This window comes from Corvus kubaryi, unplaced genomic scaffold (assembly GCF_017639235.1).
Source record: "Corvus kubaryi isolate FWS band 111438036 unplaced genomic scaffold, C.kubaryi_AGA036_p1.0 37398, whole genome shotgun sequence".
Taxonomy (NCBI): Eukaryota; Metazoa; Chordata; class Aves; order Passeriformes; family Corvidae; genus Corvus; species Corvus kubaryi.
The window spans coordinates 20229825-20253153 of record NW_024581137.1 but is presented as its reverse complement, the minus strand read 5'-3'; the positions used below and the strand labels follow the sequence as shown (position 1 = coordinate 20253153).

Sequence of the window (23329 nt, the reverse complement as noted above, 5' to 3'; positions counted from 1 at the left end):
CTTTGTCTTCTCTAAAATAAAAACATGAGATCCATGTTCCTTTCAAAAGTTGAGGATAAAAGGAATATCGGAGTAAATCACTGTTCCTGATACACCTTCAGTAGCTTCCTTCACTTTAAATTCAGGTACTTTGTAGGTGCTATCAAAAACAATTATGTATGACAGTAATGCTTTATGTCTCACAGAATGGGATTTTTTTTATATTCATAAGGCATTTTAAATTACAAAGAAGGAATAATTTGTGATTGATTTTGGCACTGGAGTGTCTCATCTCCCATCACAGGGTGTTAATTTGGACGGGATGCTAAAATATTTGCATAAAAAATAGCTCATGTAAATATTCAGCCAAGCAGATTCATTTTGATGTGACTGCATTATAGTAGGTAGTATATTGTTTTCCAACAGCCAATAGGCACTAGAAGTTGATTAATTTATAAGCAGTGGTGGTTTTCAGTCTCTGAAGTTGCTGACAACTTTCTAAGGTCAGGTCACATTTGGATTTTCTTGGTTTATGAATAAACTCTTGGGGTTGTGAGATCAGATGGGAGTCATTTGACAAAAAGCACTTGGAGGAAAACTTAGGGTTGGTTCTAACTTCAGTATTTTTAGTGAGAAGGTCAATGTTATTATACCTGTGCTATTTGGAACCCGGCCTTGAAAGGGTTTAAATGCGTTCTGTTTAACTGGGCAGCAAGCACCTGCCCCGCCATCCTTGTGTCCTGCATGGTTTTCTTTCGCTGCAGAGCTGCAGTTGGGGTCCAAACCCCTGCAGAGGGAAAGACAGGACACTCTGTTTTTTCAGCCCAGATTCAGGAAATGTTTCTAAGCATGACCCTGCTTGCAGTGCCAGCCATAACTTGTGGCTGCCCAGCACCAGGCATCTGGAGGCAGGTGGGGAAAGTGAGCCCCAGCACGCAGCAAATAATGCTCCTCACCCACCAGTGCCTGGACTCCTGTCCCTCCCCCTAGGGTGGCTTTGGCTTGGGGCTTGTGTGCAAAGATAGTTATAACCTTAGTGCCTGTCCAGAGAAAAATTTAAAAATCGAATCTTTTTGATGACGTGTCACTGAGCTTTTAAAATGAGTTTGCCACAAATCTTACAAGGAGTGGTATCCCAGTGCTGTCTTGGGGAAGGATACTTCTGAGTGGGCACTAATAACACTGTTGAGAACCATGTCCTTAGTTTTGACCAAGACCACATTACACCTTTTTTTCACCTGAATATTTTATGTAAACAAGTTCATTTTTATTTATGTTCCATGAGTAACTCCAGGAAGAAAATCAAATACAGGTGTTAAAAAGTAATTTGTAAAACAGCAGTCAAAGCTTCCACAATTAGTATCCTCCTCTTTATCTTTCACTCTGTGGAGGAGATTGCCTGGGGAGATTAGGCTGATGAGGAAACTGTCTTCATTTCAACCAGGAGATCTGCTTTTTCCAAAGTTGTTCTTCTTAAGCCTTTTTTATTAGTAATGAGTTCATGAATGCTTTATACTTGCTGTCGGCAGATGGATCACGTTTTTCAGTTGGGTTGTGTGGTCAACTTTGTCTAGTAGGGACTGAGGCAGCCTCCTCTGCTTTTCTTCCTGATGGGCTGTAATTAAACCCTGGCTTATAAGGATGCACACCCTGCAGCTATATGTCAGAACAACCCATTAATCAGTAGGTGCCATTAGCTACTGGTTATATTTTGGTAAAGTACAGATATATTTGGAGAAGGCTGTTTCTTCTTTTCCAGTATCGGGTGACTTGTTCATTTGGGCCATTTTGTTTCTTGCCCTGTCAGGCTGGTGGTAGGAGAGTAATGGCATCGATGGCTGTGGGTGTTAAATCACCTGCAGCAGCACTGGATTAGGCTGCCATAGAAATTACCAGTCTTGGCTTTTCCTGCATCTTTCCAGCTAGAAAGTGATGACCAAATAAGCTGTAGAGAGACTCTTGAACCAGCACAGCTCACACTTTCTGCCTGTTGAATTAAACCAAAATAGATGCCGTAGATGCCTCACTGTTGTTGTTAGCCACATCGGCAATTACCCCAGAGCCAGGCATCACAGTTAGGGGAATATCAAAGCAAGAAAGGAGTGAATATTACCATAAATTTTCTTTTTGGCAAGTAAACAAATGTACATATGCTTGCCATACTTGCCATTTCAAACAGTGTTAATGATCAGAAGTGTAGAATATAAAATAGCAGTGTTTATTGATAACTTGAAAGGTTTTAATTATCCAAACAAATAACTTTAAATTCTTCTTCTGTGTCCAGTAGCTTAAGGAAAAGATGTGGAGAGTTTTTATTTTCCTCTTTGATGGTAGTATTAAATATCTCCTAAATCGGAGCTAACCCTCAGGATGAGGCTTGTCTGTGCAAGAGCTGCCGAAAACTTTTGCCAGGGGTTACGTTATTAAGGAGGCATTTTTCAGTTCTGAGTGAATCTGAGGTGTTTTCATAACATTAGCATCTATAACACGTTGGTTGTGCAAGGAATTTATGACCAGCCCTTACTTCCTGCCCTACCACTCCCTGATCATATAGCCAGAAAGTCTCCCAGTTAGCTCTGAACGACAGGGGTTTTGTCTTTTGAACTGCTCACGTATCTCGGTGAGCACTTTGAGAAGAGCCAATTTTACAGCTTTCCATGATTGCATCTTTAGACAAATACATTGTGGGCACAGAGCTATCATCTGCGGCATCAAGTTTACAGCTTCCCTGTAGGGTGTAAACATGTGGCTGGTTGAAGAGTTTTAACCTCTGAAGCCCTCCAACAAGTATGAAATTGCTAACTATTCTTCCATAATGCTGTGATGTTGACTGAAATTTGACCCTAGTGCTTGCTGAAACAATTTTCAAAATCTGAGTGAGAAGGTTAAATAGTGCTGTCAAATTTCCAAATGTCTGTTGCAGAAATACTTTTGCTGAATATCTGTGGGTTGAGCTCTAAAATGCTTAAAGTAATCCTCTTTTTTTTCTTCATTATTACATGATATTATCTAAAGCTTGGGGTTTAGTGCAGATAAAGAAATTAAATTGGGTTTTGCCTTTTTCTGTGCCACCTAACCTTACCATTTATGGCTATTTTTCTCTTTTTTACTTGTTAAAGGAGGAGTTCAGTCAAATGGTGTTCCTTAAGTACAAACCAGACCTCTAGGTTTCTTTAATTTCTGTTCAAGATCATTGTAATTAGTTGATTATTTTCACAGCTGTATCTGAGTAAGAAAAAAAGTGCTGTGATGGGCAACTTTTACAAGTTCACAACTCAATAACCTGATACTGGAACTCTTCCACCTGCAGAAGCCTCATTAATTGCTGTAGGAATTTCAGCAGTTACGAGACCTGGGTTTCAAATTATTTTTCTTTTGAGGTGCAGCCTTCGAGCTAGAGAATCTCTACAGTAACAAAAATAGATGGGACCTTCAGGCTGAGAGAGTCTGTTTGTTATTGGATGAGTGTCTGACTTCCAAGTGGATCTGTTAGGAAGGCTGTTGTTTACCCAACTCATTACTTACATTCATAAGCTCAAACCATTTTTATTTGAGCATTTTGTAAAATCTAGGACTTAATTTCCTGAATGCTCTTACTAGTTCTAACTTTGTTTATTTTGGCCTTAGGTTGCATTAGATAATTATTTTTTATTTAAGAGATGAGTCTTATGTTGCAAGAAACAGCACTAAATTATAGTAAGATTGAGTCTTTAAGGATGACATACTCCAGCCATAACTTTGAATTTATTTTGTTATTTTAAAGCAACATTTGTGCCTGTCTCTAAGGTTTATGGAAAGCTCAGAAGCTTACTTGATTTCTTTTTTTCTTGATTACAGGGCTTTTTCCGCAGGAGTATCCAGAAGAACATGGTTTACACATGTCACAGAGATAAAAACTGTGTTATCAATAAAGTTACCAGAAATCGCTGCCAGTACTGCAGACTACAGAAGTGCTTTGAAGTGGGAATGTCCAAAGAATGTAAGTTGTCTCAGAAACAATTTATTGTTTGTCATATCCTCCATATATGTGGCAATCCTCAGGGAAAAAATTCTTATGCAATTATGTGATTGAAGCCAGTATCTGTATTCATATGGACGGAAAGGAGTATGAATTTGGTACACCACTTTAGACCTGTAATTTGCAGACTTCTGAGTCCTTAACTCTGCAACCTAAAAGCTGTGTGTTCTTACTGCCTGGACCCTCTCTGAAAGGTGAAATGAGCTGCCAGATGCTATTCTCTAAACCTGCAAAGCCAGTAAACCTGACTGCAAAAGTGCTGCCAAGCACACCAAAACCCCAAAGGATTTTCATCTCCCTTCTTTTCTAGAAATTTCTGGTTTGCCCTTTAAGTTAACATTTAAAAATATTTATGTAGAAATATGTGATATTCTCTTTTTTCCAGTTTATTGATATCCCCATCAAGCCTGAAAATATAGCTTAAAAAGCCTTTCTCAAATCCCATGGGGTAATGCTTCTAAAACTTTCTCTTTTTTGATTGGATTGATTGCAGTAGCAGAAAAGTCCTTGGCATAGTGATCTGTTCGATTGTTGAGGGGTTTTACTTCTATCAGCAATGTTCCTGGTGTCAGTAGGTCAATTCAAGTAATAAACACTACAGAAATTTGCAGTGTGTGCATAAGAGAAGAGGGAATATTTCCCAACACCAGTTCTTAACTTTAATTCACCCACAGGAGTTTCTTGGAGAGATTTTAAGATCACAGGAAAAGAAAAATTTACAATGCTGAAGCATTTATGTCTGAACTGTGATTTAAACTGGTTTTCATCTTCAGCATTTTACATCCCTGAACTATGTGGGACATCCCAGTAGTTCCCTTCTCTGTACTTGGTCAGGAGCTAAAGAGGTCCTAAAGTCATATTTGTCCCTCCTCATTGCATCCTAATTTTGTCTCCCACCCTCTCTTTCCTCTCAGAGAAAGAGTGTTGAGAGGTGAAGAAAGAACCAGATCCATCCTTAGGACCATTGTGCTGTGTTTCCAGCTCCTTTTCATGGAAATGTGAAGTTGTGGTTATTGGAAAATTTCAGGCTACTGGGGGAGGAGGTCTTAGGATTTCAGTTATTTCACTGTCCTTGTTGGGTTTTCTAGTTTTCTTGTGTGCCTGAAGTGCACTTATCTATACTTAGATATAGATCTGCTGGAGTGGAGACCATGATGGAAGTAAAGGAGAAGGTGGGCTAAATGCGAAGATGTAAGATTGAATGAGGAGGATTTTATTGATAGCTGTTTCACTGCATATCTACCTGTGCACATGAAGCTTTTTTTTTCTTTGATAAAAGCAGTATGATGCAATTTGGAAGAGAAAAAAGAGCACTTTTCTCACCTGAGGGCTTGTTGGTCTTGAGTTCCTAAGAACTTTATTGCTGACGTGAAATAGTAATCTTATTAAATGCTGTAACGTCACATCGGAGTAGGTTTTGGAAGTACCAGCAGTATTTCTGACATGTTAACCAAAGTTATTTTGGATAAACTATAAAAGCTTACTGCCTTTTAGGTGATGGATTGTTTTCTCACATAGGGTAACTGGAGCTTTGCCAGCAGGAATTAAGGTTTTGCTCTGCCTGTTCCCTGAGGTGAACTGAGTGAAATTGCCCTTTGGCAGTTGCCTTTATCTCAAAATTCTACAGGCACCAAAAAGGGGATAACAGGTTGGAGGGGGAACAGAGGATCCTGGAGAGAAGTGAGGGATGTCCTCTGGCTGCATTTCTGTAGAAGGCATTTGCAAAGGAACAGAGAAATTATTTTAAATGTCATCAGTTTGAATGCAGTGTGTCTTGTCTTCTGGGTTTAAGAACTAAGTCTGAAGTGATTCTGTGTTATCCCTTCTTAAACAAGAGCTTTTCATCTCTTAAGAGATTTGAGAAACTATTTTCTTATCGGACCTTCTTTCATACGTATCTCTAGGTTTCAACTCAATTTCTTTAGAAGTTTATGTAAACAAAGGCACATCTGTCATTCGGCTTTTTCTTACCAGATGGAGGTTTTTCTTTTTACCCCAGTGCATTATTCACATTTTATTTTTTTGTCTTCTTACAGTTCTATTACCTTGTAACATGAAAGCCATGAACAAAGGACAGAAAAAAGTATCAGAGAAATCTCACAGGGAAACAAGCCTACAATGCTCAAACCAGTCCCAAGTGGGGAAAGTAATCGTGGTGGCACCTGCAGATAGGAACCTCAAGGTCTGTTCCCAGGAGCTAAGGAGGAGTAGATGCTGATTTTCAGTATACAGAGTAATCTGTGCTTGAAAGCTACAGTCCTGTGTTTATTTGTTCTGCCTTTAAAGGGCATGCAAAAGTACCTGCATATGTGGCTCCCTCTGAGCTTAATGAGCATTCCTCACAAACATCAGAGGAGAGATGGGAACTGGGTGCATAGCCAGTGTGATAAGTAGGGGTTTGAGAATGGGGGTGCAGTGTTTGAAAGAGAAGAGATACTGAACATTTCTTGTATGCTTTTATCTTGTTTCAGAGAATGAAGTGAGATGATGAAGGAATGCACTGAATTTGCATTTCTTTATAGGTTGTTTTGTTCATGTAGGGGGAAAAAGGCTATCTTCGACCCCATTTTACTCCCCTGATCTGATCAAGAGAGGTCAATAACTACACTACCTCCAGGGTAGGAGTGGAGCTATTTGCCTTGTGATAATATCTGCAAGACCCGCTGAAACTGGATCCCACTAGTGTAGGGACCGTCTTTCATTGTGTAGTCCCCATTGCAAAAAGTTTGTGCTCCAGATAGGCAAGACAAAGAGTGTGAGGGGACTTAGTGATGACTGCCTTATCATCCTACAGCAGGACAAAACACAGCTTGAAATAAAGCCCTGCTGTCTTTAATCAGATACCCTTCCTTCCGAAACTCCAGAGCTCTGTCCCTGAAACCTGAGCTGCAGCTCCCAGTTCAGGGCCTGGAGCCAGTCCCTCCACCAGCACTGCATCAGGTTTGGGGATTGTTGTATGGCCATCCCACCTCAGCTCATGTAGGGCTCTTAGGGGACTGTAGGTGCAGCTGAGGCTCTGGACCCCACTCCAAACGACTTCTGTCCTTCGTAGCCTCCCGGTCTGTTTGTTTTTTTTAATTACCATGTAGAGACAAACGGTGATCACACATGATTCTTTTTGCTGCTGCTGCTGAAGTGAGAAGGCTACTAAGGCTAACAGTGGCTTATTATGTGATGGAGAGCCTTAGGAAACTAACCTTTGCCCTTCTATTACGTGATCTCTACGCTGCTGTTGAAGCCCCATCCTCAGCGTGACCCCAGGTGTCACCAAGCAGCTCGCTGTTGCCTGGCTGTGGGGCCTCGGTGCTCTGGAGCTGGTGAGGGGTCATACGTACTGCACTGCCTCCTGCAATTAAGGGAGCACGCAGGAAGCTGGGCAAAACTCTTGGACAAGAATGGACTCTTTCAAGCAGGATGCTGCAACGGTCACTTTGAAAGGTGAAGCCTGCTCAGAAAGAGAACCTAGACTGGATTTTTTGTAAGGTGTAAGGGGGAAGAAAATGGAGCTCCCTTCTGCCACAACTGCCCAGCTTAGCCCAGCAGCTCTTCAATTTCCATCCTTTTTCATAAACTGTGCAGGCTGCAGGGACTGTCACTGTACTTAATGGTTTTTGGGGTCCCCTCAGACACAACCCAGCCCACATACCAGGGTGTGATGCCGAGGAGCTCTCTTTATACTGGCATAAACCTCGTCTGCAGTGAGCTCTAATAGAGCAAAACTATGTTTATAAATGCACAGATTTGTTCCAGATTACTTCAGTGCACTGAAGCAATGTTCAGATTTGTAAATCTGCTTACAATTAACCAACCTCTCAGGAGGGAGGGAAGAAGGAAGGGAGGGAATGCAGGGAAATTATCATGAAGAGGAGAGAATCTGATTTCTGTGCTCTGTATTTGTTGGGGGTTTTTTTTAACTCACACAGTAATGTCTGTTTCTCTTTGTCACAGAGTTGAGTCTTATAATATTTAAATGTTCATGCTTCTTGGAACATATGATTACACTCTGCTACTGAACAATGGAATGAATGGATTTACTTATTTTCATTCTGGTTGAAATTGGCAAGCAGGAAATATCAACTTGAGGAACTGTCATGTTTGTATTTATTATTTCTCTTTAATTTTTTTCAGACTCCTTAATGAAGCATGATTCCATCTGCAAGGAGTGGCTAAGTGGAGGGCTAGTCTGCATAGCTGCATTTGAGAAGTTCATGCAGATTCCACTGATGTAATTTTAAAGTGAATTAATTAGAATGCATGGAATCTTTATTTAGATGTTAGTCAGAACTGAGCTGGGGTTATTTTATTATTTTTAGCCAGCAGGAAGCACTGGATTTAGGAATTGTTTCTGCGTTGCTACAGGCTAGATTTTTAACTGGATGCCTAAATACCACACAGTGGCTGGGGGCTTTTTCAAAAATTCCAGAGTCGTTGCCTTGCCTGTTAACTTGCTCTCTCAAGAGGCAGGAGCTAAATATCAGAGTGGAAATCACAAACCCCTGAATTCTGTTCTGGGACTAATTCCTCTCTCTAAACCCTACAAGCTGATTGTTCTGTCTTTCCTATCTTGAGAGATGAAAATTATGTCTTTTCACAGGGGCTGGGAGATCTTGTATTGTAAGTGCTTTGAAAGTAGAAAGATGTAAACTGTGAAAATACTAATTAAATTAAGAATTGGAGAATATAGATAGTGGGGAAGCTATGCCCAAGCCAAAGAGATCACATATTTTTCATTTGGTTTTTTAAGGATGGATTGTTTTGGAGATCTTTTTCAGTTGCTGATCAGATAGGAAAGCTTGTATTTATTTTTTTCGGGCTGACAGATTGGGAACTTCTAAAAGTTAATGCCAAACTCTCAATGTCACCGGTGGGGAGTTTTTTTAATATGAGAGCAAAGCTGATAGGGAAGGGTCTTCCTGTAACAAAACCCACAGTGCTCTAGTGTCAGCCTGTGCTCTGCCAGAGATAATGCACGCTTTGTTATGCTGGGTGGCTGAAAATGATCTACATACAATTAAAATTCTCTTGTAGAGAACTGGGTTCTACTTGTTGTGCATTGTTTCCCATGGTTAAACAAACATCTCTTGCTTTTCACGTTGTTTTTTGTCTTCAAAGAAGCAGATCTGCTTTTCCTTTCTCCTTTTGAGGTCTGCCTCTTCTGTGTTTTAGCCTTTACCCTTGATTTTGCATAGCTTTCACTTGCCAGCTTTAATGTTTAAAGGAGCAACTTAGATTGAATGTTATTATCCATAATTTACTCTATGTTCTGTGAAGATGGTTATGTAATAGCAGTAATTGCATCAACTCACCTAATGAGCTTTCCCTCCAGTGCCATGTACGGCAGATTAATAGCCCATGAATTCATTTGCAGCTCGTTGTGTTTCAGAAAAGTATTTCAGGCAGCAATTAATAAACTGCTAAAGAAAATAACATAAAAAATGATTTTTTTTATTATGTTAACTCTCCAGCTGAACAATTTATTGGCACCTTTCATGATTCAGCTAAGTAAATTCTCTCCTAATTCCTCAAGCCAAGTGTGATTAGTGAACCCTGCTCAACTCAAGACTGTCTGGTAATTAGACTGATCTTTGTATCCTAAAATGTTAGGGAAAAGTAAGAATAGCATCCTAAGGTTCTCTTTTCCTTCTATTCCTTGCCTTTCAGGCATTATGCAAATAGCTGTAACTTTAAACTGCAACATGCTAGTGCTGCTAATTTTTTTTTCCCCTCTTCCTTGCATAGAAACCCTGTAATTGTGTAAGCTAAGAATCGAAGACCTCAGCCAATAAACAACCCCTGGCACTGTTTCTGTGCTGCTTGTTGCAGGCTGCAGTGTCCCATACCTCCCAAGTGGTGGGACAGCCTGAAGCAGGGACCTGAGAAAGGTCATGGGGTGCCGCTGCCCTGAGGAAGGTAAACCAGGGGTCAAATGCCACTGGAGAGGGAGGAGAGAACAGGGAAAGTCCTATGTTTTGCAGTGTAAAAGGGGATGAGGTGATTGAACCCATCAGGAGAAAAGCAGCGGTGAGATGCCAGGGCATCTCACCTTCGTACGGAAAATGTCTGGGGAAAGGGGGAGACACTGTTGCATGTGGGCAAACTTGCCAGGCTGCTCTAGAATTATTATTTCCATGCTTTTTCTTTTGGTTGGTGTTAGTTTTTGGGGTCTTTTAAATTGAATATCTTTATGAAGCTTTTCATGTTTTACATAATTTCTTTTTCAAAAGAAACAGTTATCTTCCTGCCACTACCACTTCTACTCTCCCAATCCAAAAGAAGCGCTTGGCTTGTATTTAAAAGTAGTAAAATATATATTTTAAAATATTTTCCCTCATTTTGGGCTCTTGAGGACTGAGTAAGCATAAAGGGAATTCCTTCAATAAGCTCATACAGAGATTGATTACATGTCCTCAGCTGGAAGTTACATTAAGACTTATTCGCTAAGGTATAGCTACCGTGGTGAACTTTTCAACACTCTCTGCTGTCTCTATGACAACACAGATCCTGGCAGAAGTTACCAGGGCTCGTGTGCTCTCTGCAGCCTTTGTCTGCATCCATCAATCCCAGTCTTTGACAACTGTAAATGTGTGCCTTTCTTACGTTTTTGCTCAACAAGGTGTTTTATTAAATTTGTGACACTTCTAAAGTTATTATGCTAATCATTTGTACTGCAGTACCCAGCCATGCTCTGAAAGAGATGTGCTTTAGGAAGGGACTTTCTGAATGGTTCTCAATCTTGTGGAAGATATTGAGCTGAGTGGCACGGAGCCCTTGTAGAAGTAACTTTTCTTTCATTACAGGTGAAACTTCAGATGACTAGAGCCAGGGAAAAGTGTAATGCACACACCATCTAATTTCTGCTTAGACCTGCAGCACACTCCAGAGAAGTGCTTGCTATTGTTCAGTGCTCTAGCAAAGTCCTCAGACCTTATTGAACCCATCCTTATTTTAAGGGAGAACACGTTGTCAGAGCCTATGGTGTGTCTGTTGGTGCTTGCAGCTCGGGTTTCTGTGGCAGTCCTGCCGTGTGCCACCTTCTGTGGAGATCCTTCTCTGGAGATTAGGCTCTTCCTTGAGAACAGTTGGCATTGATACAGGTCTAACTTTTCATATTTTTCATTTTACACCTTTGGGGTGTTTTAGGGATCATCAGATGCTTTCTTCTGTCAGTTTCCCAGTAAAAGGTATTTTGGGCATATATCTCTTGTAAAATCATTTCTCAGCATAGATCTCGTTCTTTCCCTGGCCTTTTTCTGTTATTTCTCATCCCCCACTTTGGTTTATACCATTATTCTGAATTGTTCATGTAAAGACACTGGCCCTGTGCCTTTACGTTGCCATTGCAGGTCGTCTTTACCTCTTCTTGAGTTTAGTATCCCAGCTGCTTTCATGGCAAGGAAAACCCTGGGTTATCCTTTCTGCCTTGTCCTGTGCCAGGTGATGCTGCTGTAGGAGCAGATGGGAAATCTGGAGGTAGCCAATTCCTACCCAGTCCCTGCACTCCTAAGAACGATGCTGAGGCCACGTTTGCTTTGTCATGCGGACATAACTGCTAAGACCCCAATCCCATGACCTCAAAAGCTTTGTTTCAGAGCTTCCATTCTTCCTTTATGCACTCAGTTCACTGCTTCGTGTTCCTCATTCGGATCATTTCTTGTTCAGGGACTTGGGGCATCTTTGCATCTCTCTTTCTAATTGCCGTTGTGTCATGTGGCTTGTGCTTTCTGTACTGGCACCTTGTGATTTCTTTGTGATCTTTTTTCTCCCTTCAGATGCTCTTTTTTTTTCCTTAATTTTTTTGTTTTGTTTTGGGATGTTGAAGCCGAAAGACGGAGAAATGTCAGTGAGATAAATATCAGTCTGGGAACGAGCAAATTGCCAGTGTTCTGGGCCTTGAAGCTAAACATGGCTTATTTGGTTGTCAGGCCAACCTGAAAATGTTATCTACAGTAGCCAAGGTTCATGAGAAATGCAGTAAATTGTTCCCAAGAGTTCTGGGAAGTCTGAACTGCAGCAACCCAAATGTTCCTGAAGGACTCTCTATCAAAGGAGAGGCTTGTTTGGTCCTTCCCCTCAAGAAACATGTGTCTGTCCTCCTGCTGGTTTATATCTGCAAAGCTTTGTTTTCCTGGTGATCTCTTTACTGGAGATGGTCTTGCATGGGGTAGGTGCTTCTGCAAAAGGCAAAGAAGCAAAGCTCACACTGGCCTCTCTGCAGAGAGTGGCTCCTGTGCTGATGGTGTGGAAGACGGAAAGCAGGTGCTTGGAAACCAGTAAGCACTCAGAGACAGTTTAGGGAGATCTCTCCATAAGTAGATGAGGCCATGGGTTTCCCTCTGCTGCTGTCAGGCTCTCATGGCTTGCTTTCATCCACTGGATTGAATTGTTGGAGCAGGGGGAGTTTTCCGTTGCCGTGCCTGCGATAAGCCGGCTGACACGTTGCAGCTCCTCCTGCTGGGATACTGGCCCTAGGACTGTGCTCTAAAAATAGCCTCAATTTGTTTTTAGTTTGACTTTGTATCACATGCTCATTTTAAAATACATCAGAACAGTTAATCTCCAGTTCTTCAGCGCTCATGTGGAAAGTGTAAAGGATTTTTTAAAGTAGATGGTGTACAAGCAGTAGAAATAACACCCTTTCCATCCAAACTTAAATAACACTCAGCTGCCAGTTCTATAAAAGGAAAAAGAAAGATCATAAGGCGTTAGAATTTTTAATGTTCTCTAGCCCAAAATGAACAGAAATGGTTTTGCCCCATCTTATTTTACTCTAGTACTTGTTTGCATGCTAGCCTGTTTCTGAAAGCTCTTAAATGTTTAAATCTAGGTCTCATGAAAAGTCTGTCAATCAGACAACAGCTCTGAAACCTGACTTCTACAAGTTGTAGCTTAAAGCCCTACAGGCGGTGCCTGTGGCTGATTGGCATTTAATGAGCTGTGGGATCGTTTCTCAGTGCCATGCATCCATAACCAGTTGCTTGTTGTTGATGTAAACAGATTTGGTAAGTAAATGTGAGGAAATTGTCTGACTTTGGAGACATTTACCTGAATTTCAGAGTTAAAGCTAAGTGGAATTCTTCCTTTCCCCTGGCAAAAAGTGCAACAGAAAGCAAACATGCTTTTAGTTGGATTACAGGCATGGTTAGTCATCTGACAGACAGTTTTAATGGAGTCAGAAAGACATGCTGGGGAAACATGCTGACCTACTTTTCTTTCTTTCTTTCTTTCTTTTTTCAAACTTCGAAGCAAGTGAAATGTTAATTTTAAAACTCTCTGTAAAGTTAGACTTTGGTGAAGGAGCTAATTTTGTAATTTAATTTATTTACACTTCTGCTTAGGGTATGATAGATTGTTTTGGTAACTGAATTTTGTGAGGTTGTTTTTGTTTCTGTTAGGAAATTGGGTTACATCTGAGAAATCCATGTTCTTCCCCCTTTGCAGGACAAAGTAATCAGCTTCAAGTTAATGAATGATTTAAGTCCAATCCTCTGAGGGACGACTTTACAAACCTTTGAAAATAAGAGACTAACAAATCATATTGCATTTGTATCATTTTCAACGCATTATATTTTTAAACGTTTGTTGTCTTTAAACTTGGGGGAAGAAGGATTACTGGCAGATAGTGTTGTGCATTTTGCACTTTAGCTTGTTATTTCCCATGTTAAGGAGGTCGGTGCTCCACCATCAGTATTTTCTTGGAGGCAGAACTTGATGTATTTGAACCTGGGAAACTCTTTACCATAAAACTTGAGAGCTTGGGAAAAAAATGCCTTAAATTAAATAGGAAAACTTAGCAGTCAGGATGGATTAAAACATCACTTAATCCATGTGATGGATTAATCCATCACTTAATCATTCAATTTAGTATACTAAATTGAATGATACTGGGTGATAAAGGAAAGCATTTTAGAAATGCTGTAGACCACCTCACTCCTTCAGCAGTGAGCACACACACAATTTGTCAGATGGTTGAGGGGTGCCAGGTCCCTGGCAGAGAGCTGGGCTCTATTCCCTTGGCAAGTGGTTTTGGTGAAGGCATCACTGCACGGTTGAAGGAGCAGGAGAGGACATCATTCCTTGACACACCGGTCGATCCAGGGACTCTGTTTTCACCTGCTCTGTCTCCTCCTGTTTCCATCATTAACAGGTTTTCTGCTGTCAGTCAGCCCTGGTGCAATGGGTGCTGCTGCAAAACCTTTGCTTCTTCCCATCTCTCCTTGTTTTTAACTCCCAACTAGCTGATTACATTTTGCATCATGGAAATAGTAATACAATGTAAGAGAGGCAGAAAAAAATGGAAATTGCCAGGAAGTCCTGGAGTTTATGGGGAGTTTTGCATTTCAAAGAATCCACAAGTTACATATACTCTTATGAAGTGCAGTGATTTAATATACTGTGTACTTCTAGAGAATGTTCCAGTGGCAAAGACTGAGATCTATTTTTTATAGTTTTTAAAGTTAAGTATAAGATGTTAGCTAACACATAAGAGTTTGTTCTATATATCAAGAAGGCTGATTGTGGCATTGCACAGGTTTTAGCCATTTTGTAAGCTGGAGACGCCAGTAGAGGAGGCATCAGCCCAGGGGGACAAATCAGCAGTAAGTGAATATCCTAATGTGCTGAACTGCTGCACCTCACATGTTCAGCATCCCTCACTGCAGTGTAGCTGTGTGAGCTGCTGCTTAATGCAAGGACTCCCTTTTCCATGTTTTTCTTGCCACATACTTCTTCTAGGTGACCTGTGACTTGGTATGTTTAGATTTTAGTGGAGACACAAAAATCAAAAAAAAGGGGGAAAGGGCTGGGAAAAGCCACTCAAAAAAGTGTCACATCTGAAATTTCATCAAGGAGCTTTTTTTTCTGATGCAGGAAAGTTGTTGATGCTGGAAGATGAAGCATTAGGTTTGGGGGAGCTTGAATTGCTCCCTGACAGTACCAGTCTGCCTCTGTTGGGCAGGGAGCTCTTGTGTTTCCAATTAGGTCTTGTGAAGATCGATGAAGAAGTCCAGAGCTCAGTGTGTGTTTGGTCTTGTAGTCCACGTTGTACTGTGCTGCACCATCTGGTTATCCCATTGAGTAGCTTCAGGATCAAACCTGCGTGATCCAGATCCCTGGAACAAGTGACCGTTAGTTCATAAGAGCCTTTTGACAGCACTTTTTTACAAGCAAGATGTTTGATTTGCCCTTTCAGTAATTTGGAAGAGAAGCTCAGTGCAAATTTTTTTCTGCCCCCCTTCTGTGGATGCCTCTTCAGTTGAACATTGCTATTAAATCAGAACATCCAGAAAATAATTTTAAAAGGAAAAGGAATGAAAATAATCATAATTTAAAAAAAACCCAAAACCAAATAAAAGCAAGAGGACAGTTGTTACTAAGAAAAAGAAACCCTATTATATTCAAACCTCACTTATAACACAAGGAAAAGTAAACAGGGCCAGAGGAGAATAAGCGTAAATATTTTATTCCTTTAATTCTGAAGAAGGCTTAAATCCTGTTTGTCCTCAAAAGAGAGTCAAAGCCTTTTCTTGGCAACTTTTCCTGTTGTTTTCTAAGTCAGCTACAGCTATTTCACATGTTTATTAGGAACATTTTTCCTACTATAATTTAGACACTGTTAGGTGTGAACATACATAAACAGACATATCATCTGCCTCTCAGAGGGTATGCAGTATAAACCCCATGAGGTTTGGGGTCTTCTTTCTTGGCTGGGGGAGTGAGGCAGGGAGGTAACCCTCTGATAAAGGGGCCTTGCACTAATAGAGGAGGAATATTTAAAAATATTCCGTAGAAACCAGGGTGTGGGAAAAATGAGGCAATTAAGAGGAATCACTAGATATCCTGTCTTAATGGTTTATTATATATATTTTTAATGAGTATTTAATCCCTAATGCTGTGTGATGGATTAGAAAAGAGGGGGACTCAGGCCTCTTTCTGTGCATACTTTTATGTTTCCCCTTCATTGAACATTTTCTCTGGGCAAATTGTTTAACTTTAGCTGGTTGGAGGTGTTCCAGCACAACAAAGCTTTGCTGAAAATAACATTGGGTTGAATCCCAAAATAAAGAGTTGTCTGTTGTGTTCAGATTTGCAGAATTTCGGGATGAGTTACAAGGGGGTCCGGGAAGGAGCCTTGTCTGTTCCTGTCCTCCATGTTGTGCATCCCAGGCCCTGGAGGACTTGGCTGTGCTGTGCGTGCCATGCAGCCTGATGCTCTGGGGCAGTCCTGCAGCTGCCTAGGCAGGTGGATGTTCATCAGCTCTTTTAGGAACTGAATAAACCTATGCTTTTGGAAATCTTGAGTTTTTAGCCCATGCTTCCCATGGGGGTTGTAGCCCTAGAACAATATCCTGAGCACCTCATAGAAAGCGTTCTGTTAGTACATCTTTCATCTTGCACTTGCCACTGTCTTGGAGAAGACCATCCTAGCTGGAAGCAGTCACCCAACCTGTGTACAATGAGTTCAGGGCCCAATCCCACACTGGTGACAGACGTGAGAGATTTGTCATCAGCATCACTGAGATAAGATGGGGGTAGCAGCCACCTGTAATGCCAGATGATCCTTGCTGGGTAGTTACTTCTACTGCTAACTGGGGCCCACCACCCTCATTAAGTTAAGGACCAGCTGTGTGTTGAATTCAGTCTCCTTGCCCAGCCCTTGGCTTCCCTTTCAGACATCATCTCATGCCCAAGTTGCATCCTTTGTTTTCATGGAGAAGTCTGGGAAAACTAGGTCAGTTTATCCAAGTAGAAATTATTATTTTATTGAGTTAACTCTGTGTTGACCTGCTGCCTGTTTGCCTTCTCAAAATGAGCTCCCTTGTGTGCACTAAGTCTTGCCCTGGAAGTTGCAGTGCCCTCAATAATCACTTTGATTTCAAATCAGAAATAAAAAGGCTGCTTTTCTTAGTATCTTTCTATTTCCTGGAAACAAGTGTCTGTCAGCTTTGCTTCTTGTGTGATCACTACATCAGGCTGGTCTGGTGTGCTGTGAAAGCACTTAATGTAAAAAGGTTATGTGCTGGCTTTACTGGGGATATTTAAAAGATCTTATGGAGAAATCAGGATTTGATTCTGCTTGACCCTGACTGACAGAATTAAGCTCTTTGAGCCAGTTGTGTAGTTACTAGCACGACTTCTTTTTTAAGTAATCTGGTCCACTTACTCCTTCAGTCCCAGACAAGAAAGCTTTTTTTTTTAATGAAAGAATATTTGGAATGTATTTTAAAGAACTTCTTTGGCATTGTACATGAAAGATAAAATATATCAAAATAGACAGTCTGATAATTAGGTGCAGGCTTGTGGGGAGTGATTCATGTCATAACGTGAGTGTGGAAACAGCTGAGGTTGCTGCAGGTGTGTTAAGGGAATTCGACCCCGTAATGCCATGATGCTTTTGCCTTTACACGAAGCAGGAATACAGATGTCCAGAGAGCCTGCATTAATAGGTGAGAAGCAGTATTTCTGCATGTGGATTATGGCTGGAGAAGTATTTATTAAAGGAAAAAGCAAGAGCCTTTGTTTCCCAAGGCACCTTTTGCTTTGAAGAGTGGCATTAAAGCCTGCTGCTGTCCCAGGCACAGGGATCCCAGAAGTGAGCTGAGGCTTCAGCTGCTGCCCATTAAGCCTGGCTGGAGCTCAGAGCTGAGTTATGCCATGCATGGGCAGAAAGGGATCCGAAGAAAAGCCTGGGAGGCAAAGGCCTTTCAAGTGCTTCAGCTGGCAGGTGTAGCACTTCGGGGTGGGCAGTGAGATGCTAAAGCTGAAAGTGAATAGACTTCTTTACCCGCAGCAGCAGCCAGCCTCAGCAGGGCTTTCCCAGAGCCTGCTGGCTGGCTTGCTGTGGCTTTCCTGAAATCCTGAGATGGAAAGAAAAAGAAGTCCCCTGACCTCACTCCTTACTTTCTCTTTAGGTTACAATTGGTGAAAACAGGACTATGTAATCTTCAAAAAAAAATGCCCCACCCCAACAACAAATCTGCAGATTGTTTATTCCATCTGCTCGGCTTTTGGAAAGGGAGAGGATGTAAACAACACACTAAAATGCAGTGAGATGCAACAGTATTGTTTGGGCATGTTATTTTCCCCTTTGATGAAGCTTTTTTGGTAGTATTATGGCAAAACAGCTTTAACAACAGGCACTGTTCTTTAAAAAATCAAACCCACCTGCAGTCCAAGCCCCCTGGCCAGTGCAGATGTGTGCCCACCAGCTGTATTGGACTGTGCATCAGTGTGAGGCTTAAACAGGCAATTTTTTCTGTCTGATCTAACAGTGCTTCTAGGTCCACCTGGCTAAGTGATACAGTTCTTCCTTTCTCTTGCTGCTTCAGCCAGCCAGGAGGGAAAGCCCGAGCAGGGAGGCTGAGCATGCGTGTGGGGTGCACACTCTGTCCCCCCTGCCCTCCACTTTGGGAGTCAATCTTGGCACCTTGAGAGAAGGAAATAACCTCCCAATTGCAATTCTATTTTATTCTGTTTTAGTAGGAGGAATATGAACAAGCGTTTGCATTTAGGAAGGAATGTATGTAAGTTCATAATGGCATGTTTTCCACATTCGCTTTGGAGGAAGAGGTAAATAGATTCTGAGCTATTTCTTTGCTTTTATTGTCCCTGGCCTAGTGGGAGGCCAGGGCTGCAAGCTGCTGAGGCTGTAAAGCAGGCAAGCACTGCGATTCAAGACTGCAGCTCCCTTTCTTAAAACATGCCGGGAACAACTGTTCCTGCACCTTCATGAGCTCAATTTACGGTTGTGGGAGGCGATGTGTTCTCTGCGCCTGATGAAGCGCCCGCGCACGCAAAGCCTCTTCAGACGTGTTGTCAGTTGGCAGCTCTCTCGCTAGATGCACCTTTACACAATTGCACAAGCCACCAGGAGGTACAAATGTGAAATTCAGCCTTGGGGGCAAAACAAAGAAATGAAACTTAGGTATGAATGCAGTGTTATCCATCTGCAGATACAGATATTAGACCTGATCTCCCACTACGCTACTGTAGTTTCGCACTAATAGGACTCTGCTGCGATCAGTGGAGTAGCGCCGCTGCAAGACAAAAACAGCAGTGGGGATAAGTTGGGGCTGCTATTTTTAATTCTGGTGAATAATGTAGGAGCAAACCCTGTTTGGGGAAAGGCAGACTGTGTTCACTGCATGAAACCACCCATGATAAAAGGGAGAAATGCAGTGACATGCTGTCTGGTATTGCTCCTGAACTTCTGCTCTTCCTTCTGGGGAGCCATTGTCCTTAGTCCTGAGTGTCCATGTGCAAGCAAAGGGAAGGGGTCTTCCAGCTCACCTCCTTTTTTTGGTAGCCTTTCCATTTTCTGTCCCATAAAGTCAGTTTTATCATGCACGATCAGAATTTGTCCTGTAGCTCAGACTCATTCATTACATTGGATGAATATGGTTATTATGGAAAGTTATTTTATGGAAGAAGTCTGTTAATGGCATTGTCAGGAAAGAGGTTGCAATTTGTCATGTTAGGTAGCTTGCCAGTTAAGTAAAAAGCAAGTCATATTCTTTTCCTTGGTGTGTGTTAGGATAAGAAATAAAATAGCTGCAGCAGGTTGAAGTGTGAAGTGCTACAGGCAGGCAGTGGGCAGGAATAGGTTGCAGTGTCTGGTCTTAGCTTACAGCCATGCACTTCCTTGGCCATCAGTGGTCCTGGATAATGCCCAGCAAATTGAAATGAGGACTTTGGATAACCCCAGCATCTCCCAGTTGTGAAGCATCATACTACCATGACTGTCTCCTAAGAGAAATTAATGTAATATCTATAGATAAGTAGACTGATTTACCTTTTGATGACCCTGGAGAGAAAGGTCAGATTCAGGATATTTTTACTCATAATCGGTTATCCATAAAGAGTTAGTGTACCAGGCCTCAAGACTGTAGCTCAAAAGGGCAGTTGCTTTGAGAAGGTAGCTTGAAAGGGCACTTCAACAGCTGAAATCAGAAGAGACAGATTTAATGGCCTCTCAGTAATTTCTGACTGAAAGTTCAGAGTTTGAAATTTAGGGATTTTTTTCTTCGCCCAGGCTGTGGTAAAAGAAATGCACTATAGCCTAATAGAAATTCATTTTCAGGCTGAGTATTTAGAAGAGTTTTTCAACTGCTGTATATACATTTGGTCACTTTAGCTGTAAGGAAGAGAAGGAATAATCACTTTGTGTTTGTGGTCTTGTGTGTTTTTAGCTAATGTGTTAAGACACTGCAATTGCAGAAAATCTGTCCTCCATTTCCCCAGAGTATTTTGGTTTAACCAGCTGCACGCACAATTTTATCTAGACTGCCACAGAAGTCACCAGTATATCCACTGGGATCTCGGCAGCCAAAACAGTAGATAGTAAGCACAAGACTTCTCTTCCCTGAGGGTTTAAGTTTTCATGGGGATTCTGCCACGGGCTGGCACTTCACAGTAGGTTACCTGCAGAAGCCCTGTAAATTTAGGAAACCTCCCCAGATGTAGTGATTGATTCCCAAAGCTCCTTCCCATTCTTGCACGGAGCAGGGAAGGGAAAGACTGGCAATATCCACCATGTGGTGCAATTACTTGCAAACCTGTTGCAAGTGGCATGGTAGATCTTGATAAAAGTTGTAGGTTTTATGTTGAGAGTAAGAAAGTGACTGATTTAATGCAGAATACTGAGAGAGATGGGGCATGACTGGATTGAGGAGGGAATGACATGTGTAGTTTAATTTAACAGCTGCACAAGATGTGCAGGGACATTGCAAGACCTGCCTGTGGAGATACTCTGTCTCACATACGAGAATTTCTGGCTATATTAAGGAACTTGAGGTGATGTCTATGTGAAATACAGATGGAAACATACCAGTGAGTAAATTTTGTCCAAATCAATGAGTATGGCTAGGCTATTTCCATTGCAGATATGTTGGTGTGTCTTCATGGGAAATACTAGTGATTTATTCTGCCTGCAATTGTTAATGCTAACAGCCTTCAATAGCTCTTTAAGCATCAGCTGCTTAGAGCGTGTGGATTATCCTATTTCACACTATCAATTAGTTGATGATATTAAAGCACTTTGAAAATGGAAATCACAGGGCAAATGCTATTTAAACAGTTCATCATTTAATGTATAATCCCATCTCTCCACCTACTTTGACTGCAGTATGTAGGGAGATGGTAAGGGAGACCAAGTAGTCCTCTTTCAGTTCAGCCCCCGGTATAGATGCTTTGCCCTGTGTGTCCTGCCTCTGGCTCAGCTGCTCCTCATCCTCTCCTCCTCTACCTGCCCACACCCACGTGCACACATTTTCTTCTGGTTGGTTAGTTTGGTTTTTTCCCCCCACTTGTTCACTGTCTGTCTGTTTTTGCAACTTCTTCATTTCTCATTTGTTCTTGGGGCCTGTTTGGGGAGTGTGTATGGGGATTCCATTTGTATTTCTGGAGTCCTGATTTTTGTTCTTTGGGTAGTTGTTACTCTCTTTGGCATGTTCTATAGAACTTGAACCAGTCCTGAAATAGTATAGTAAATATAAAGGTAGGCATTAGTGGTGTATTCATACACTTGTGTTATGGAAACAGCTTATGGAATTTTGGTGAATTTGGGTTTTTTTTGTTTGTTGTTTTTGTTTGTTTGTTTTTTGTTTTCGTTTTTTAGATTGCTTTTTTTTTTTGGTCATGTCCTTCTGCAACATTCAAGACAAATGTGCCTGTAGAACCATTTGTTTTCTGTCCACAGTGGTTTTGGGTCTTGGATTGGCAGTTCTAGGTATCCCAAGTATGATAGCTGCTGGTTTTGCTTCTGGATGTCTTAAAATAAAAAAAAAAAAAAGAAAATTACAATTTTTTTTTTTTTAAAAAACAGTAAAATAATATAAATAATAATTTAAAATAAATAGGTAAAAAAAATGCCAAAGGCACTCCTTTCAACTATTTTCCAGGGGTATTTTTCTCAGCCTCTTGTTGTGCATTGGCTTTTCAGTTTTGGTCCTACATCTGATTTCAGATGGTATTTTTTTTTTTTTTCAAAGGACCAGGAACTCCTTTTTTTGCTCATTCCACTTACTAATATTTCAGGGATGTGACAATAGCAGGTACCAAATTTCATGTCAAAAATAAAATTGTTCAGGCTGATGGGAATCCTTGAAACCACAGATGAAGTTTCACGCCGGTTGAATAAAGCTGTAGAGCATCCATTTGTATCATTCATTCATATAATGAAACCTGCTCTTATAACTCAGCTCTTGATATATTAACCCCGCAGTTATCCTCACACATAAATGGGGGGATGTGTTGCTTTCGTCAGGATATAACCATATAAATCCCCTGTGCATGAATGGAAAAATAGAGGCCCTTAGGCTATAGGTATCAAAGGTCTCCCCTATACTTACAATAGCCTAATAAGGTTATTTTGAAGGCATAGGTAATTACTCACAGACTCCCTATAGCCAGTGATTAATTGTTCACTGCTGAAACATTTCTAAATGAATTATGTTTTAAACAAGCAAATCCTTGGCCTTCTCTTTTATGGGAGGAAAAAGTGAACGGGAGGGACACAAAATTCCACCATTTTCTGTGTTAAATAAAGTACACTGCCTGCTAGTTGAAAGGTCCCTGGTATTTGAAGCAATTTAAATGTACTGCCACACTTCTTGCTGTTTTGATTCCATGAATGCCTATTTCTGAATTTCACATTTTGATGAAAATATTATTGTTGTCATTAATTTGATATTTAGAAAAGACTGTGGATACGAGAGCTCAGCGCAATGAATAAAACAGTTGGAGTTAACTATCCCTGGGGATAGAATCAATCACTGTTGTAGAAGAGGGTGACATTTAAAAAAGAAACTCAGAAGAAAATGTCATGCTTAAAAAATTAGATTTAAACGCAGTAGCTCCTGATTGATTTTTATTGCACTCACATGGATACACTGATTGATTATCAGCCTTACAAATGTTTAGTACCTTTCTCACTTCTCTAGTAATCAGAATAATCTAATTTTCAATGTCATTTAAGTTACCATATTCAAGGTTATAATAGATCATATTTCTAATAAAACATAGCAATTATGTAATGAATAATACAAAGCTGCAAGGCAGAGTTCAGATTCACCTTCCTCAAAAAAAAGAAAAAATACCACAAGTGGCTGGAAGGGCCAGTGTACGTGAAGGCAGGCAACAGGACGATGTCCTCTGGATCTGTGGTGTGTTCCCCTGTGGTTGAACTGAGGTTTCTGGCGTGTTGGCCGGGGCGGGTTTGCCATAGCTGAATGTTATTTCTCAATAGGAAACCCAGGGCGGGCTTGAATTCTGTAATATATGTGCTTGCTCTGTGCCTGGGGAAAAATGATAGCGTGCCAGGTGCTTATGAAATGTCTA

At 41.1% G+C, this 23329-nt stretch overlaps 1 protein-coding gene across 11 annotated transcripts in view; it reads left to right on the top strand.

Moving 5' to 3' along the window:
- Window positions 1–23329, top strand: part of RARB (retinoic acid receptor beta) — a 317576-nt gene that overhangs the window by 266887 nt on the left and 27360 nt on the right. For all 11 annotated transcript variants that reach the window (XM_042043055.1, XM_042043054.1, XM_042043058.1 and 8 more), the window contains one exon: window positions 3817–3958. In XM_042043055.1, the coding sequence (XP_041898989.1) occupies window positions 3817–3958 (142 nt within the window). The remainder of the gene's footprint in view (window positions 1–3816; window positions 3959–23329) is intronic.